Source organism: Phytophthora sojae (assembly GCF_000149755.1).
Source record: "Phytophthora sojae unplaced genomic scaffold PHYSOscaffold_12, whole genome shotgun sequence".
NCBI lineage: Eukaryota > Oomycota > Peronosporomycetes > Peronosporales > Peronosporaceae > Phytophthora > Phytophthora sojae.
Genome location: NW_009258126.1, coordinates 544,548 through 562,197, shown reverse-complemented (window position 1 = coordinate 562,197; position 17,650 = coordinate 544,548). Strand labels below are relative to the sequence as shown.

The 17,650-nt window shown below is 52.4% G+C and overlaps 1 protein-coding gene across 1 annotated transcript; it reads left to right on the top strand.

Moving 5' to 3' along the window:
• Positions 1–244: 244 nt before the first annotated feature.
• Positions 245–17,399, top strand: PHYSODRAFT_565346 (hypothetical protein; the record flags this gene model as incomplete). Its single annotated transcript, XM_009538640.1, has 8 exons — positions 245–1,368; positions 1,717–2,381; positions 2,450–2,997; positions 12,690–12,830; positions 14,315–14,399; positions 14,819–14,986; positions 15,945–16,035; positions 16,942–17,399. 8 exons carry the CDS (start codon positions 245–247, stop codon positions 17,321–17,323), a joined length of 3,204 nt encoding a protein of 1,067 aa, XP_009536935.1. The 3' UTR covers positions 17,324–17,399.
• Positions 17,400–17,650: the final 251 nt, after the last annotated feature.

Here is a 17,650-nt window from a genome sequence, read left to right as displayed (position 1 = left end):
CCACGACAGCGTCCTCCTGGCTATGCAAAAGACAACATCGTGCGTGCTTTGCAGCAAGCACTTCAGTGCTTACCATGGATGGCGGCACACCACTGGTAACTAGTATTTGGTAGCCGATGACTTGACTTCGAACACACAACTTGGTGTTGTTAAACCGCGCGGCGCCAACCACCGATCGCCGCTGCCCCCATACAGACATGCGCCGGGACTTCACTTCGCGTTTCGAGCCGAAGCCGCAACAACGATGACTGGTCCAGTGCCTCTAACACCCGAAGTCTGCCACTCGTCGTACGTCTCTCACCCCGACACCCCACTCGAACACCAAGGCGACGATGGCATCCAGAGCGCCGCCCATGAATCTCGAGAAGAAACGATCGCCTCGTGGCTGTTCATGCTGGTGGGCATCGGCTTCCTCTTCCCGTTCTCGGCCCTCACCCAACCGGTCGACTACTGGAAGATGCTGTTCCCCGACCGCAACATCGAGTTCGCCATCACCTCCATCTTCATGTACACGAACCTGGTGTGTCTGACTTTGCTCGTCCTAGTGTTCGGCAAGCCTCAGTACACGAGACGCATCGTCGGGGGCTTCGCCGGTCAGCTCTTCGTGCTCGTGTTCGTGCCCACGTCCTACTTCTTCATGACGTCGGAGAACGCCAACGCAGCCGCAGTACTCGGAGGCACCGCGTTGGCTGCAGTGGCCACGGCCTTCCTCGATAGCTGCGCCATTGCACTCGTGTCGCACTACCCGCAGCGCGTCCAGGAAAGGTTCCAGCTGGGCATCGGCCTCAGCTCGCTCATCGGCAGCGTCTACCGCGACGTGACCAAGCTCGTCTTCCCGTCCGATGAGCTGCTGGCGTCGTCCCTCATTTACTTCTACACGGGGGCGCTAACGATTGCGCTCTGCATCTGCGCCTACTACAAGGCCATGGGGCTGCAGATCACCAAGAAATACCTCCTCACGACAGGAGACAATGAAGTTGACCTCACCCGGAGTTCACTCGCGCTTGGGGATAAACAACGTCCATCCGACGTCGCATCCGGACCGACACCAACCAAGTGGTCCGTCCTGAACAAGGTCTGGCACCTGGAGCTGCTGATCCTGGCCGTCTACCTCGCCAGTCTATCGGTGTGGCCCCCGCTCGTCACGGAGATCAAGACGTACAACTTCCCGTCGCTGCAAGAGAGCGGCTGGTGGTCTCTGATCCTGCTCACGCACTTCTCCATCAACGACTGTGTCGGACGCTTCGTTGTCAGCCACCGCTTCGGACTCACTCCGCGCAACATTTGGATCCCGATCCTGCTGCGATTCATCTTCGTCCCGGTCATTGTCGGCATCGTCAAGGAGTGGTGGCTCCAGAGCGACGTGTGGTCCGTGCTCTGCGTACTTCTCCACGGCTTCGGGAATGGATATCTTGGCGCCCTGACCATCATCTTCGTCAGCGAGAGCGTGGAGCCCGAGGAACAGCACATCATCGGACCTATCACCAGCTTCTTCCTGAACCTAGGACTCGTGCTAGGCTCCACGATCGGACTCATCCTAGACAGCGCCGTGCTCAAGTAGAAGTACTGTACTGTATTCATGCACCTAGCGCAAAAAATCTATCCTACAAAATCCTAACTTCAAAAATACTTAATCCTAAACTTTAATCAAATGTAATTTGTTCCGCCGTTCATTGGTTAATAATCGTAAATTATTTTGTAATTTTGTCTCCTGAGTCATTTCAACAATAGTGCTCACATGTTCGTGCGGCTGGGACGTCTCCGCGCCGCGGCGCCTCGCTCCACGACGGCCAATGCCCGGCGCTTCTCCAAGAAGGCGGCGGAACCTCGCCCCACCGTGCGCCCCACCAAGCAGATGGTGCTCACGGAGCTCAAGGAGGTGGGCAAGCTCATGTTCGGCGGCCTGGCGGTCACGTCGGCGCTGCTGGCGTCCGGCGGCTTCGTGATCGAGACGGTCAAGACGCTGAACCCCATGGACCCGCCGGGCTTCATGGTGCAGGTGGACGGGCCCGACGAAGCGTCCACCGACGTCCACGTGCAGCGTCGCGGCTCGGGGGACGTGACGGTGCTGCTGGACGGCGGCGTGGGCGAGACGTCCTTCGACTGGGACAAGGTGGCGGCCGACGTGGCCAAGTTCGCCACGGTGGTGAGCGTGGACCGCCCGGGGCTCGGCTTCTCCAAGCCCGGAGCGCTGCCCCGCACGTCGTCGCAGATCGCGACAGAGTACAAGCAGATCCTGGACAAGCTCAACGTCACGGGCAAGGTGGTGCTCGTGGCTCACGGAGCTGGCGGATACAACATGCGGCAGCTGGCTGAGGAGCTCAAGACCGCGGGACACGGGCCCGAGTGCCAGGGTCTCGTACTCGTCGACGCCCTGCAAGGTAGGATGGAGTTATGTTATTGCTATGTTGGAGATTTGATGCTAATGGGGGTATGCATCTACTTGTAGAGGACTTGCGGGGCGAGCTGGAGAGCGTGTCGGAGGTGGTGCACAAGTCGCTGTCGGAGATGGACAGCAACGGTGAGATGGTGCTGCGGCTGTCGCGTTTGGGGCTCATTCGGCTGATCAACGTGGTGCAGCACGCCAAGATGGTGTCCAAGTACTCGACCATTGCGCTGCCCTACGTCGAGTACTACTCGCCGTCGCCGGCGCACCGAGAAGGCGCTCTGCGCGAGAATCAAGCCATCCCACAAACCGAGCAGCGCTTCAGGGACGCTGCTGGGACGGGCGCGGCGCCGTTCGAGTTTCCGTGCGTGGTGCTGTCGCACGGCAAGGCGGGCATGTTTGACACCATGAAGATGCAGGCGGGCGTGACCCCGCAGACAATCGCGGACCTGGAGCGCAAGTGGCTCGACGCGCAGACCAAGCTGGCGCACACTGTTAGCAAGCGCAGCGTGCACCTCGTGGTGAACGATACTGGCCACTGCATCCACCATGAGAAACCCGACGAGGTCACGAAGGCCGTTCGTGCGTTGGTGGACGAGATCCACGGGGATGTTCACGAACACCGTGGCCTCATGTCGCTCACGAAGGAGGCTTAAGCCTAATGCTTGGCAAATAGAAATGTCATTTCAACTTGGTGTTCTTAGTACTTTTACTTGAAGAAGTACGCGGCTCCAAATACCGAAGAACATAGTCGCACAAAGTAGACTGCATCGACGTTCTACGTGGACTTTCCAACAAGAGCAGCTTCTCGAAGCCCCATGCGGTCGGTCTGCCGCACCCTCATCAAGTTGAGGGAGTATGTGCAAGTGGAGTTGCACGGGAACTACTCGGCTACACGTACTCTGGAGTTGGCAAAATACGCGCGTTCGACTTCGTGGATTCGCGGAATGCTGGTGCTGTTGGGGACCCCCCTCCCCTGTCTGGCGGTGACTGTATTGATCGATGTGCTGCCGCTAAAGAACCCCTTGGATGGTGTGGAGGCGGCCAATAGCATGTTTTTCGTCCGCGAATACTACACCTTTGTGGTGCTGACGTTCTTTGCTATTCACGAGTTCCGAGCTGGCGTTCGGGCACCTCTGTTGGCATTAACCAGAGCCATCGGATATTCCATGCGATTTCCGCAGCCATTGCCGCCATTATCTACTGTTTGATCTGTGCGATTGGCTTCCCTCTTCCGTTTACTATTCTGACAGTGACCCCCGCGTGGCTGGTGCTATCGTCATCAGCTATGGCGCTTGAGTGGAAAATACGAGGCAACGCTGCAGCAGCGCAAGTGGTGAACAACGGGTGGGTGTGCGATATTCTTATGATCTTCATCTACCCAACGTATTTCTACGTCTTCACTACGCTTTCTAAGGACGGTCAGACTGCGTTCTCACTGCTGCTTCCGGTGATTAAGCTGTTCATACGAAATCTCTACGACCAGTTGGCGGACCACTCGGTGGACGAGACCCCGGAGATTGTGGTGTTCAACGCGGAGCTATTCAATTCGCGGTTTGTCTCGTACTGCATGCAGAGCTCACCGTCGTTCAGGACGACACTATTGATCATGGCAGCAAACGTCATTCTGATGGCATCATCGCTTCGGGATATCCATTATATTTGTCGCGGCTTACACGAACTCGAAAGTTATGTTGATAAGGAAAGGCGATGGAGCACGATTCGTGGTCGTATAAGCTATAACGTGAGTGGCGGCCGTCCATTAGAGCGCGCGAGTGCCTTATTACAGCAAGAAGAGAGCCAGGGAAGTACTGGGGTCAGTACGATTGCTGAGATAATACGCATAACCTCATATCACGAGACTGAAGTTGACAATACCAAGAATACTAATTCTGGTTCCAGCCCATAGCAAGCATCAGCTGAAGTAATGCCGCAGAAAATATTTGCGCCATCTTCGCGGTGGTTGTGCTGCGCAGGCCCAATGCGCGCTCGAGCCATCGTGCACCCCACGATGCACGATGCCATTCCTGTCAAAAGCAGTTTCGTAAACATGTCATACAGTTTAAGGTACACGTGCAAAGTGCGGCGGCTTCTCTACATGGCTGAATTCCTCATCCTTGCGAAATATGTCGAAGTGGTGATCCCGCTCGTCTTTTCAGTAAGTTTATGCATATCGCAATCCACCGTTTCTATGGCGTTACCAATAACGAACAATTTTGCTAAAGACTGTTGTTGCACATCAGGTTACGACTACAGTTTCCGGTTTGCATGGCTCACCAAGGGATCTGGGTCGAGCTAACGCAAGACGAATACGCGTCAATATAAGCGTGATCTTGAAGATTGCAACGCCATTTTATTGCTAGATTCATGGAAATCGGACCGCAGCGTGACGCCTCGAGCACGGGTAGTGTTCGTGCTTCACATACACTTTTACGACCAGTTCGTGGGGCGTGGCACAAACTCGAACACCCACCTACCTACAAAAGGAAGTTTCGGGTGTGCAACAACGAATGGAGAACATTCGATCAGTATCGGAGTGGTTTAGCGCGTGGTTGTCGTATCAGGGAAGTACAGGCGGGACGAGTAATGAAGGCACTATAATTGACCTGAAGCGCACGTGTGCTATTAATGGTCTCACGTATAAATATTTGGGGCTGATAGAAGACATCAGACCACATTCAACGCATCAGCCCCTCGCACATTCAGTAGTATTACGTACACTTTCCAACAAGACCAGCTTTTCAAGGCTCCATGCGATCGTTCTGCCACGCCGTCGTTAACTTGTGGGAATCCGTGCAAGTAGAGCTGCGTGGTAGCTACTCAGCTACACGCGTTCTGGAGTTGGCGAAATACGAGTGTTCAACAACTTGGATTCGCGAAATGCTGCTTTTGTTGGGGACTCCTCTACCCTGTTTAGCGGTGACTGTATTGATCGATTTGCTACCGCTGGGGAAACCTTCTGCCGGCGTGGGGGTCAATAGCATGTTCTTCGTCCGCCAACACTACGGTTTCACGGTGCTGACGTTCTTTGCTATTCACCAGTTTCGTATTGGCGTTCGCGCATCCCGGTTGCCTTTAGCTAAAGCCGTCGGATATCCTATTGTGCTTTCTGCAATCACTGTCGCAATTTTCTACAGCCTAATCAGCGCAGTTGGCTTTCCTCTACCATTTACCATTCTGGCTGTTTCTCCAATGTGGCTGGTGCTTTCATCTTCCGCGATGGCGTTTGAATGGAAAAGAAAAATGCGCGAGGACCTCGCCACAGCGAAAATGGTGATTGACTTTAACAAGCTGTGGTTGTGCGATGCACTGATGGCCTTCATATACCCCGCATATTTTCAGTCGTCGTCGTCTTACTTGTTGGGGGCGTGCCGAACCCGGCACAAAAGTTGAAAATTACATTGCAGCGCCTCCACAGCCGGGGTGTGGCGTGGAGGTTGCCCCTTGATTACGCTGCAATGTTGCCTTGGCCATCATGTCGCCCGCCATCCGTGCTGTTAGTTGTGAGCTCATTCTTGTGTACCGCTCAACGGCGTCCGATCTCCACCTCCCGAAAAGCTTGATGGCCAAGCTGTCGTAGCCCGCATTGAAGAGTGCTGAGGCACCTCCGCTACGAAGTGAGTGGGAGCCGTAACTGTCTGGTTCGTGCCCAACGAGCTCAGCTGCGTGTTTCAAAGCACTGACGAGGTCTCGGACTTGTAAGTTGTGGGTCCGCGTAACTTTGCAGAGTAGAGTGTCCGCCTTCGCGCCAATGGATAGGTGATGCTGAACGAGATACCAGCACGCCATTACTGGGCAGCATTGGGCGTGACCAGACCGACCCAGCACACGAGTACATCCATCGCCAAACTGGTCAGTCTTGCTGCCTCGAAAACGAATTTGAACCTTTTTCACTCGATCGATCAATTCTTGGTCGCGGCCTTGATCATCCAGGAAGCGTACATCGGACCTTTGAATAGCATATTCTTTTACCCTCGTGCCGTCAGCTAGACACTCGGAGCGGCGCAAAAGAAAGAAGAAGCCCAGCACCGAAGCCCCCCAGATGACTCGGTGCTGGGCACAGGAAAAATCGAAGGAGCTGTGCAATTTTCCGAGGAGATGCATGGTGACGGGGGCCTTGGGGTTGGTTGGAGGGTCTTCTCTGCGCATGCCGACGACAGCAAGCTGGTGTCCGGGGGACAGTCCGACTTTGTATCTGACGAAGCGCTTGTGATACCACGAGATGTGGCAGAGTTTGGAGGGCACGGTGGAGGTAGAGTTGCCTCTTTCGGACGAGTTCCATCCGAATTTCCAGCAGTAGATTGCGAAAAGTGCGAGCTGATATGAATGGCGCTCTTCATCCATGGGTAACCATTTAGGCAGTCGCATTTCCGTGGACCATCGCACCCACTGTGACCAAGTAGCTGAGTATTTAACGTTTGATGACGAGGCCAGTGAGCGGGATTGAAGTCCTTCGAGAAGTTCGTGTAGAGTTTGCGAAAGATTGGCGGCACGGCTGTCTGTTCCCACGACACAGAAAAATTAGTCCACACAGTTTTATACGGATCCGTCCAGGCGCGTCTGCCATGGTGTTGGTCGACCCTGGTAAATGCTCCACCGATACTCGTAAGTTGAAGTAGGCTTCGGCTAGACCAATTGCCCTGTTGATTTCTTGGCTGAGTTCATTCTTTGAAGAAAGTCGATTGCTCCACTGCACTGCTGAAATATTGTCACTCCAGCACTTCACGTGAAGCATTTGGCCGGACGAATTGCTCGACCACGACGAACCCCAGGTCCACAGTGCCAATGCGATGCACAGATGCTCCCGCACATTAATGGAGAAGCTGTTGAAATGCGTGTCATCGTTGGCGATTAGAAGAGTCTCGGTCTCGTCAAATTTTTCTTGGATAAATTTATTTGCGCCAGGGTCCAGAATCGCCAAACCCATGTTTGAAGCATCCATGTACAGTTCCACATCGGATGAAGGAAGATCACCGAACATGCTCAGGGGTAGCGCAGCGAAATTCCCATGACTCAGGATGTTTTGAAACCATCGTAGATCCGCCTTCGCCCCGGCGGAGAGTTTTACTTTTGCAAACCGTGGTGCGGCGACTGCAAGTGCTTGCAGCTGTTGGTAAAATGGCTTGGCGGCCCGCAAGCAAGTTGACGCATGTCTTAGCGACCCTATGAGTTTTTGTAGATCCGATTTTGTAGCTGCTTGATGCTGAATCATCGTATTTACTCGTTGTAGCGCCTTAGCGATTTGTCAGCTGGCATCGATACTGTTCGCTTTTCCGTGTTCCAGAGCAGACCTAGGGCGACGAGTTCGGTGCTCCAGTTCGAGAACTTGGCCCCATTAATTGATCGGGGTCCCAGCACGGCTAACATCGCATGCCGTAGGGTTGCTTCTGCGAGATGTAGCCGATCATTGACGTCCAGCTCGACTAAAATATGATCATCTACCCATTCGTAGCCAAAAAAGGGTTCGGTATCTTCGGAATCAGCGACGGTGGCAGGTGAATTAGTTGTCATCAACCACGAGATGGCACGTCCAAACAGCCCATAAAATGGTGGGGATCCGGACCATCCGAAGGGGGCTGCTAAGTCGATCAGTAAAATCTTGAGGTCTGTCACCAGAGCTGCCATACGAAATACTTGAGATGCTATTGACATTAGATGTCGGTATGCACCTTTCACATCGCCTTTCAGGATACATACGCGGACACCAGGATGACGCGTAGCCAAGTGTTCGATACGTCGAGCAATATTAGTCACTGGCTCGTAAGTGAGGGCTGGCACCGACTTTTTCTGGTAGTAATCGTTCGTAGAATTACCAAATGGGTACGATAGGTCGTGAATGGTTCTCACTTCAACGGAGGGATCCACGTCCTTCTTCTCAACCGCTCCTAGTGGGCTGCAGATTACGTTCGACCATCGCTCCAGGATATCGGCGTCGACAACCATGTACTGCCCGCTATCTTGGCCTGCGCGGATGCTTTTACCGACGGCTTTCAGATGTCGACGACTCGACCCGTGATTTTTGGGTGGAGGCCGAACTGGTATGGGGCCATCGCCCCACTGTGCCTCGATACCTTTCGTGGCGATATTGATCAGGAGGTCTAAGTGTGGGTACCCACGTAGTACATACCGCAAACGATCCGGGTCAAGCGCCTTGTTTGGTCTACAGTCAGGTAGAGTTTCGCCTCTCAATAATTTTGCCGCGTCCTCCACGCTTAGCTGTCTCGATCGAATTTTCTCCGATAGCGAGCGGCACGCAACCATGTCGATGACCGATTTGTCAGCGGATTTAGGATGCGATCGTCGCAGCCCCCAGTGACGGTGAAGCTGGGATATTCGAGCTTCGTCTCGAAGAAGCCTTAACTCCAGCTCGTGCTGTATGGTAATGGCAGACTCCCGTGAGAGAGATACCAGATTCTGCGAAGCGGTGGAGCTGTAGGCATGCGCAGCATTATCATGGGACGAAGCCATCCTGGCTTGATGAGGCGCAATAGAATTCGATGCATACGCCGTGGTAGGATGGTGAGGACTTTGCTCAGGTGTTGAACGGAGATTTTCTGCAGCATCCACAGCAGTCACTATTTGAGGCAGCGTTACCCCAAGCAGTGGCACTAGGGGCAGGCTCAGCGTCGTTCTTAAGAGCAACCGTGCGTAATATTTTGATGTCTGATCTGGAACGGAGATTTTCTGCGGCATCCAAAGCAGCCAATACTTGGGGCATTCTGTGGATTTAGCCCAACCATCAGCGCTGGGGGCAGGCTCAGCATCGTTCGAGATTCGAGTGCAGGTTGTGAGAGATGACATTGACGTGGAACGGAGATTTTCTACAGCGACCACACTAATATCGCCTGTAGGTGCCGCAAAGGCACTACGAGAACGAACATCAGCGGAGGTAGGCTCAGCGTCGTTCAACTTGGGTTTGCATTCAATTATTCGGCATTCTGATCGATTCGATATAACGTTGGCAGGCTTCGTTGGGGAGTAACCGGATCGGAGCGTCATGTGTGCCGATGGCGACCGAGCAGCCACAGGTAGTCATAAGTGTTTGTATTGCGGCTTCAGTCCATCGAAGCGCTTCTCGATCTCGGCTTTGACCAAGGCGTCTAGCGTTTTCGGAACAAAGTGGGCCCGGCCGTCGTGAGCTCCTTCATGAAGATCGGCATCACACCCTGCATTCGATAGAAACCGCATGCAGAGCCGGCGACTTCCTCCCTGCGTGTCGTTCTGCTTCGGCAGTTTTTGCAGCACTTTGGGCGGAATGGGGCCGTGTCCTTTCCTTTTTCCTCGCTGTCTCGCCGAGGCGGAACGGCCCGGGATGGCCTGCGTTGCTTCGACCGTGCCAAAGGGTGCTCTACTCGTTGAGCTAATTGCTGAATTCGCCGTTCTTGGACTTCTTGCAATATTTCACGCAGACGGGGGTCATCCAGCGTGCATCGACGTCGAATAGCACCCGGATCTTTATCCGAAGACGCGACTGCATTTCGGTAGCTTTCGAGAACGTCGTTCACCCAGTAAACAAAGGCCGGTATGTCCTCCGGTTCCCAGCGCAGAGCCATAATCTTGGCCTCAATAAATCCAATGATGGCATCCACCAGCTCAATCGCGCTAGTGACGCAGTATTCGCGCGCGAACACCTGGAAAACGAGCACCGCACCAACCACGTCGTTGATGCTGGTGGCTGCTGGAGCTGGTTCGAAGTCCGCTGTCGCCGAAAAGTTCGAGAAATTGGCACTGCCCGAGTCTATCCACTCCATACGTTTCTTTCTGTCCATAAAGCTGAAGTGCATTATCGAGAGACCTTCAATGTCAAACTGGTAGTCGTACGCGCGAGTCAACACGCCGGGGAGAGACTTGCAAAGCAGGGCACCGGATCGGATTTGACTAGGCACATAAGTATCAGGGTCCTTACCTCTGTGGCGCTCCGATGTTAGCTTGTCGTGAACTTCCTGGCGCTCTCGCTGTGGCGAAAACGCATACTTGGACTTCTTGGTCGTGCTCTTGGCCTTGCACGGCGACGCCAATGGTGGCAGCGGTAGTTTTTCTTCATCATCTGCTGATGCACTGGACGCTTGAGTCCTGGACTGCTCACGGAGGTTCAGGAAACGGTCGAGTAGTTCGGGGTCGTGACTTAGCCTCGCTACAATCAGGGCATCCTTGTGGAGAGAATCAGTGGCCTCTGTGGTACGGCGTCTTTGGTGTGGAGGCTCAGCAACTTCCTCACTGGTACCATGGAGGGATTGGCTGCGTTTTGATCCTGCTGCTTGCACAGTGGCTGGAACCAGTCTGGCGATCGGGTCCGATGCATCTGGAAAACCGTCGTCATCATCGTTGAAGGGGTCGAAAAGTTCACATGACTCGGTATTGCCAGATTGGCATTGTACCTCTTGTGTACGGTGGACACCACATATTCGTCGTGTGCGCGGCAAAACGATTCGCCAAGTGCCGCCGGCGCGCCACCGGCTTCACCGTCGATGTAGAAGGCGTAGTCGACCGCGTGTTGGAGAGGAAATTGTGTCTCTGATCCCGACTGAGGATCCACCCACTTGCAGATTGCAGACGGCTCGGGATGATTCTGTTCGTCGATCAGTCCACTAAGTATACAGCTGATAGACCGGCTTCCCTCGTTATTCCCTTCTCCCAATACCCTCGATAGTATGGCCGTCTGCATGTTGTCGACGTCCGCAGAACTCCACTCGCTCGTGTCGAGCGCGACATGCTGCAGAAGTAGAGCCACCACAGGCGCCACCACCTTGATCTCGTCGACTTGAGCAACGATTTGGGTACCGTCGGACTCGACTGTCACCTCACTTTCCAACGATGGTCACGCTGCGTTCTCTCTACTACTGCCAGTAATTAAGTTGTTCATGCGGAATCTTTTCGCCCGGATGGCGGACCACTTGGCGGACGAGACCCCAGAGCTTGTGGTATTCAACGCGGAGCTATTCAACTCGCTGTTTGTCTCGTACTGTATGCAGAACTCGCCAACATTCAGGACGACGCTATTGTTCACGACAGCAAACGTCATTCTGATGGCATCATCGCTTCGGGATATCCATTATATTTGTCGCGGCTTAAACGAACTCGAAAGTTGCATCGACAAGGAAAGGCGATGGAGAAGTCTTCGTGGTCGAATCAGCTACGACGTTGCTGGTGGTCGCCCATTAACAACTCTGGAGCGCGCCGGGGCCTTGTTACAGCAGGAAGAGAGTCAGGCGAGTACTCGGGTCACTACGATTGCTGAAATAATACGCTTAGCCTCTTATCACGATAACGAGGGCACCCAAACGGATTCCAGCCCAACACAAGCGTCACTCACAGTAGCAAAGATAATGACCCCGCCTTCTTTGCTCTGGACGCGGTATATAAGACAAAAGCAGGATCGAGCCATCGTGCATCCCACAGTCGACGAGGCCAAACAAATTGAACATGCCATCTCCAGTGTGCCACACACTTTGAGATATACGTGCAAGGTGCAACAACTCCTCTACATGGCTGAGTTTCTCATCCTTCTCAAATACGTCGAAGTGACGATCCCGCTCGTCTTCAGTAAGTATTCTTGGGGGGGGGACAAAATACTGTACCATTGCCTAACTCGTATGCTGCTTTATTTCAGCAATCTACTTGATTATCACGTACCGACTGCCCAACCGAGACTACTACGCTGTATTTGATGGCATGGACGAGGCGCAGCTGATCCAGACCTTGGCAAATGTGATGTTCTACTGCTTCATGCAGCTGGCATCTCTGCTACTGTTGATATTCATGCTCAAGCGTATGCTAGGTGCTCGACCGATTACGCAGCTCGTGTTTGTCCTGGACAAGCAGTTTCACAGGGTCCAGACTAGCCTCATTTTCTGGGTATTTTACAATGTGCAGGCATCTCTCCGACACAACGGTAAGTTAGTTCACATATATACGACTTGATTGGCATGAGTTCGTTAGCTGAGGGCTTTGCGCACCAGGTTTCGACTACAGTTTTCAGTTTGCTTGGCTAAGCAAGGGGTCTGGATCCAGCTAACACGACACTAAAACGCGGAACGTGTGCAGATTATTTTATTACTTCATGGTAATCTAACAGGAGCGTGATGTCACGAACAAGCCGCGGGAGTTTCGTGTTGGCGATCTGGTGACACTGTCGGATCTTTTTCCCCTCGATACACAGCTTGTGGATAGTGCTGGTTCTTCGAAGTAAACGCCACCTAGAAGTTCAAGCGTGTACGATACGAACATCATTCGCCGGCTGCACGCAGTTTGCCTATTCTCACTCCATTTTCATTTCTTCCCAGCCCCCTCCACCGCCTCAGAGGAAATGACGACTGGAAGCTTTGGAAACAATGCTGGTTTGGTGCTGATTATGCTCGCAGCACTCGTGGTACTGGCTGCGGCAGGCTACGTGGACCTCTACCGTGACGCATACTTCAAGACGAAACTCAAGCGGGTCGAGAGCGTGACTGCCGATATCTGCAATGCTTTCATCTGCGCCGGACACGAATCCCCTCTGAACGACGTGATCGAGTCGGCCAAGTGGAACGGCTTGACCGAGACCAGCGACTACTTTTCAGATGGAGACGCCCAGATCTGGTTCTACGCCGACTACAACTGCATGGGCGGCTACGCTACGTGGAACGTCAAAGCGCAGAGCGACAAGAGCCTTTCCTTCCCAAACAGCTTCGCACTCAACGGACTGGAAGGCTCCATCTCATCCTTCAGGGTGATCAGTACGGGACGAGATGCAGGATGGCGCCTTAGTACGCGCTTTGTTTGCGGTTTGGACGAGAGCACGTCTGCTACAAACACGTCATCGAACTGAGGCAGCGGCAGGATTGGCAGCGCGGACAATCTTTAGCATGTGTCACCACAGTACGAGCGATTCCAATGAATGTGAGGGTTTTTAACTCCAAACACTAGTGCAGTAACAAGAAAACTAATAAATTTTCGAAAAAGAAATGCGTTCTTTGCACGCCCCAGAGGGCAAGGCGAGTACACTGAAAAAAGCGACCCTCAATGGCGGCTGAGGGAGAATAATGAATTCAGGCCGCATAAAGAAAACAAATCTGCTTTCAGTTCGATGCTGGGTGCAGAATTCCTTAGCTTAGCTTTTGGACTTCAAAACTGTTTCTAGATACACACCTTCTGTGCCTTCTTCGAAGTAAACACCACCTAGTATTTTATGACCCGTCAGACTGGAGCTAACACTGGATGATATTCTACTGTATAATACCTCGCAGTTTGCACATTCGCACTTTATTTCCAGTTTTCTCCACCACCCGGCGAGTCCCCAGAGCAATGACGACCGGAAGCGTTGGACGCAATGCTGGTTTGGTGGTGCTTGCGTTCTCAATACTCGTGACACTAGTTGTGGCAGGATATGTGGACCTCTACCGTGACGCATACTTCAAGAACAAGCTCAAGCGGGTCGAGGACGTGATCCCCGACGTCTGCTACATCTTCAGGTGCCCCAATGGAGAGAAGTCCCCTTTGGACGATGTGATCACGTCGGCGAAGTGGCACGACTTGACCGAGACCAGCACCTACTACCCAGATGAAGGCGCCCGCATCGGATTCTACGTCGACTACAGCTGCTTGGGGGATTACGGCGTGTGGAAGGTCAAAACGCAGAGCAAGAAGAACCTTTACTTTCCCGAAAACTTTCGACTTGACAGCATCAACGACGCTGTCTCGTCCTTCAAGATCAAAAGCACGGGAGGGAACGCAGGAACACTCTACATCTGCGACTTGCACGAAAGCAACACCGCTGCGAACACGACATCCAACTCAGGCAGCTGCAGCAATGCTGGCTATCTTTAGGTGTTAGCGCAGCACGACCACTATCTTTTTCATTAAGTAAGCACTTTAAACTCAAATTCAATATTCGCCATGTTGCAATATCTGTGACATTAATACAGCTTCGAAACAATTCATGCTAACTAGCGTTCGAGCATGCGCGTAGCTTGCAAATCTGTGCGCTATGAGTCATGCATTATCCAGGATCTTTGGTTTCTACGATATGACCAGCGTAAAAGGAATTCGTGCGGAATACTACTGGATTGAGTGTACGAACGGTGAGGATATGGCACTTATCACCATTCTTGAATTTCTCGAGTACCTGAGAACCAAGCTCTACCCCAACATATCCAAGGCTACCGTCGTGACTATTGTCAGTGTGATGCTGGCGGTGCTAGCCGATGCTGGCTACGTGGATCTCTATCGTGACGCTGACTTCAAGCACAAGCTCACGAGGGTCGACGACGTGGTTCTTGATGCTTGCTACAGGTTCACATGCAAGGACCTGGACAATGCCATCACGTCCGCCAAGTGGCCTCCCCGAGACTGGGAGCTACTTTGAGGGTGGACTCGCTACGATCGCGTTCTTCACGGGCACGGACTGCAACGAGACGGCCAAGCATTGATACTTCGACACCCAGAGCAAGAAAGACAAGTACTTCCCACAGAACTTCCGACTGGACGGGCTGAACGATGCCATCTCCTCTTTCATGGTCTTCAATAAAGGAGGCAATGCTGGCACGATGAACGTTTGCCAGCTCCCCGAGACCGACGGCGCTGGAAATACAACGATCGCTGGGGGAAGCAGCTCGTACTCTGGTAAAGCAGTCGAGATTCCGTAAGAAGACCGACATGTAGACTGCATGCAGGATCCGGTAAATCTAAACTACTAACACAATACATGGTCTACGATTTGAGAAAGTTTTTCATCGAGAACCATTCGTAGGTATATCGCGCTCATTAAGGAGCAACATATCGATAGCCAGTCGGTGCGAAGCATAGCCTCGTGAAAAAAGATAATACGCAAAAAGTTAACGAGAAGTGGATAAACTACCACCTGCAATAAAAACATATTTACTTATACGATTCCATGAGTTCGATTCACTACTACTAGCCCTGGTGAGTCGCACACTTGCTGCTTGAGACTATTAGGGGGCTGAAGCTAAGCCTACCGATAAGGTTGAGGCTACGTTGGATACGTCTAAGTAAAAATGCATTTCAAGAAAAGGATAACCCCCCATCCAATATCAGTCGTGGTCGAACGATAATAGTAAGACCTCGGTGCCATCAAAATATAAGTATAATACGAAATCACGACGGCTATCGAGAGCAACTAGAGTCAGGGTTTCGCCGTTTTCACACGTTAAGAGACATACCGACATCACGTGACAATCAATATGGCAGCAGCTTTTCGAATCGTCCGGACAATCCATGAGATTTTTGTTGTTGCCCCGGATTTTGATAGAGACGGAGTATTGGAATTAGTAATTCTGCTATGGAATACCTTCAGGATTCGAAAAACTTGGATTCAAAATGTACTTGCAGCCGTCGAGGTCCAGATCAAAACTACTGTATATCGAGACAACCAACCTGCTAAATACGCAGTGCCACTGATATTCGAAAAACAAAACATTGGCAACATAAGATGCAGTTTTGTGGCCGTGCGAATGCTGCTCATAACCCATTATACACGGCGGCAGCACCTTCCACTCCAGAATGGCTCGATTGGTAGCAACGCTAGTGGCTATAGCGACCATTCTTGCTGTGACGGCTGAAGCCGGCTACATCGATCTCTACAAGGACGCCAACTTCAAGAACAAGCTCCTGAGGGTCGAGAATGTGCTCGTTGACGTGTGCTACAACTTCAAGTGCGACCGACTGAACGACGTCGTAACGTCCGCAACTTGGCGTGGCCTCCCTGAGAAGGGCAGCCTCTTCCAAGGTGGAATCGCCGTCTTATCGTTTATCACGGACAACGACTGCAGCGGCGGTGAGGTGCGCCGGTGGCCTATCAACACGCAGAACAAGAGCACGACCAACTTCCCCGCAAACTTTAAGCTGGACGGAATCGGCGGTGCGATCTCGTCTTTCAAGGTCTGGAACACAGGAACCGACGGAGGCTTGCTCAACATTTGCTCTGCGTCCGAGAGTGCCGTCGTTTCGAACACTACAACTCGAAAGGAAGCATTGGATGCGGGGATAGCTTCAGGTGGGAGTGATGGTACTAAATCTTTGAAAACATCTTTTGGTTGCACGAATGCACTTTCATCCACTTCCTTCTCTTGATCAACATATTCAACATGTTTTGCAGCGGTCATTTGTCGCACCATCGTACATACCTCTATTGCTTGCAGCCAAAACGGGTTTCAAAGGCCTACAAACGGTTCTAATTATCTGAGACTGATTTACTTCGAAGTATATGAATCTACCTTTTTTTCTATCCACACACCAATTTTTTGCATGGCTTTATGGAACCCCCAAATCCTGAAGCAATCCAGTAGTAAAGTATTTGCATATCCATTCAAATGAATTCACTACTGATACTTGTTTTCATCCGAGCCAAAGACCATCTCGCACTTCTCAATCTTCCTCATAGACAGCGACTCGACCAGCAACACAGCTCTAATGAAAGACTTGCAACTCCAGAGCTGCATCCTCGCCAGCATCCTGTTCGTTGCAACCGCTGAAACGAGCTGGGTGGAGCTCTACAGGGATGCCGACCACAAGCACAAGCTTTCGAGGATCGAGGACATCTGGTACGACCAGTGCTACAGCTTCGCGTGCAACAAGCTGGACAACACCGTTACGTCTGCCAAGTGGGGCGGACTGACTGAGAAGATGGTCGACGGCGGCGACGCAATGATCGCGTTCTACACGGACCGAGACTGCCTGGAGCGCAACGTCTGGTGGCGGACCAAGACGCAGAGCGACGACGACCTCTATTTCCCCTCGAACTTCCGGCTGGATGGGATCAACGACGAGGTTTCGTCCTTCATGGTCTGGCACAAGAGCACGAAGAAGACTGGCTTGGGCGGGTGGGATATCTGTACGACAGAGTCTGGTGCCATCGACGCTGAAAGGAATGCGACCGTCGATGGTGCGTCTGGAAGCGGAAGCGGGGCTTTTGATAACAACACGATCACTGCATTAGCGTAGACTTCGAGAATCCGACTCGTTTTTTTATATTGCTTTCGTTTAAATACAATAAACTGGTTCCATTCCGATAGCCTCTATCGATTTGTTTTAATGCAAGGGCTTTTGGTGTAGATAACAAACTAATCGGCTAATCGGTTATCGTCAATAAACGTGCGCTGCGTGTACTGAAGATTCGCGAAAATCGCCGCCGTCCCATCCGTTGACGCAGCAGGAGAACTCTATCCCATCCACTGTCACAGATCGAGGATAGCTTATACTACTAACCTTTTGGACACTTTCACTTCCTCTTCCAGCGTCTAACTACTGAATGTCGACGCGCTTACCAAG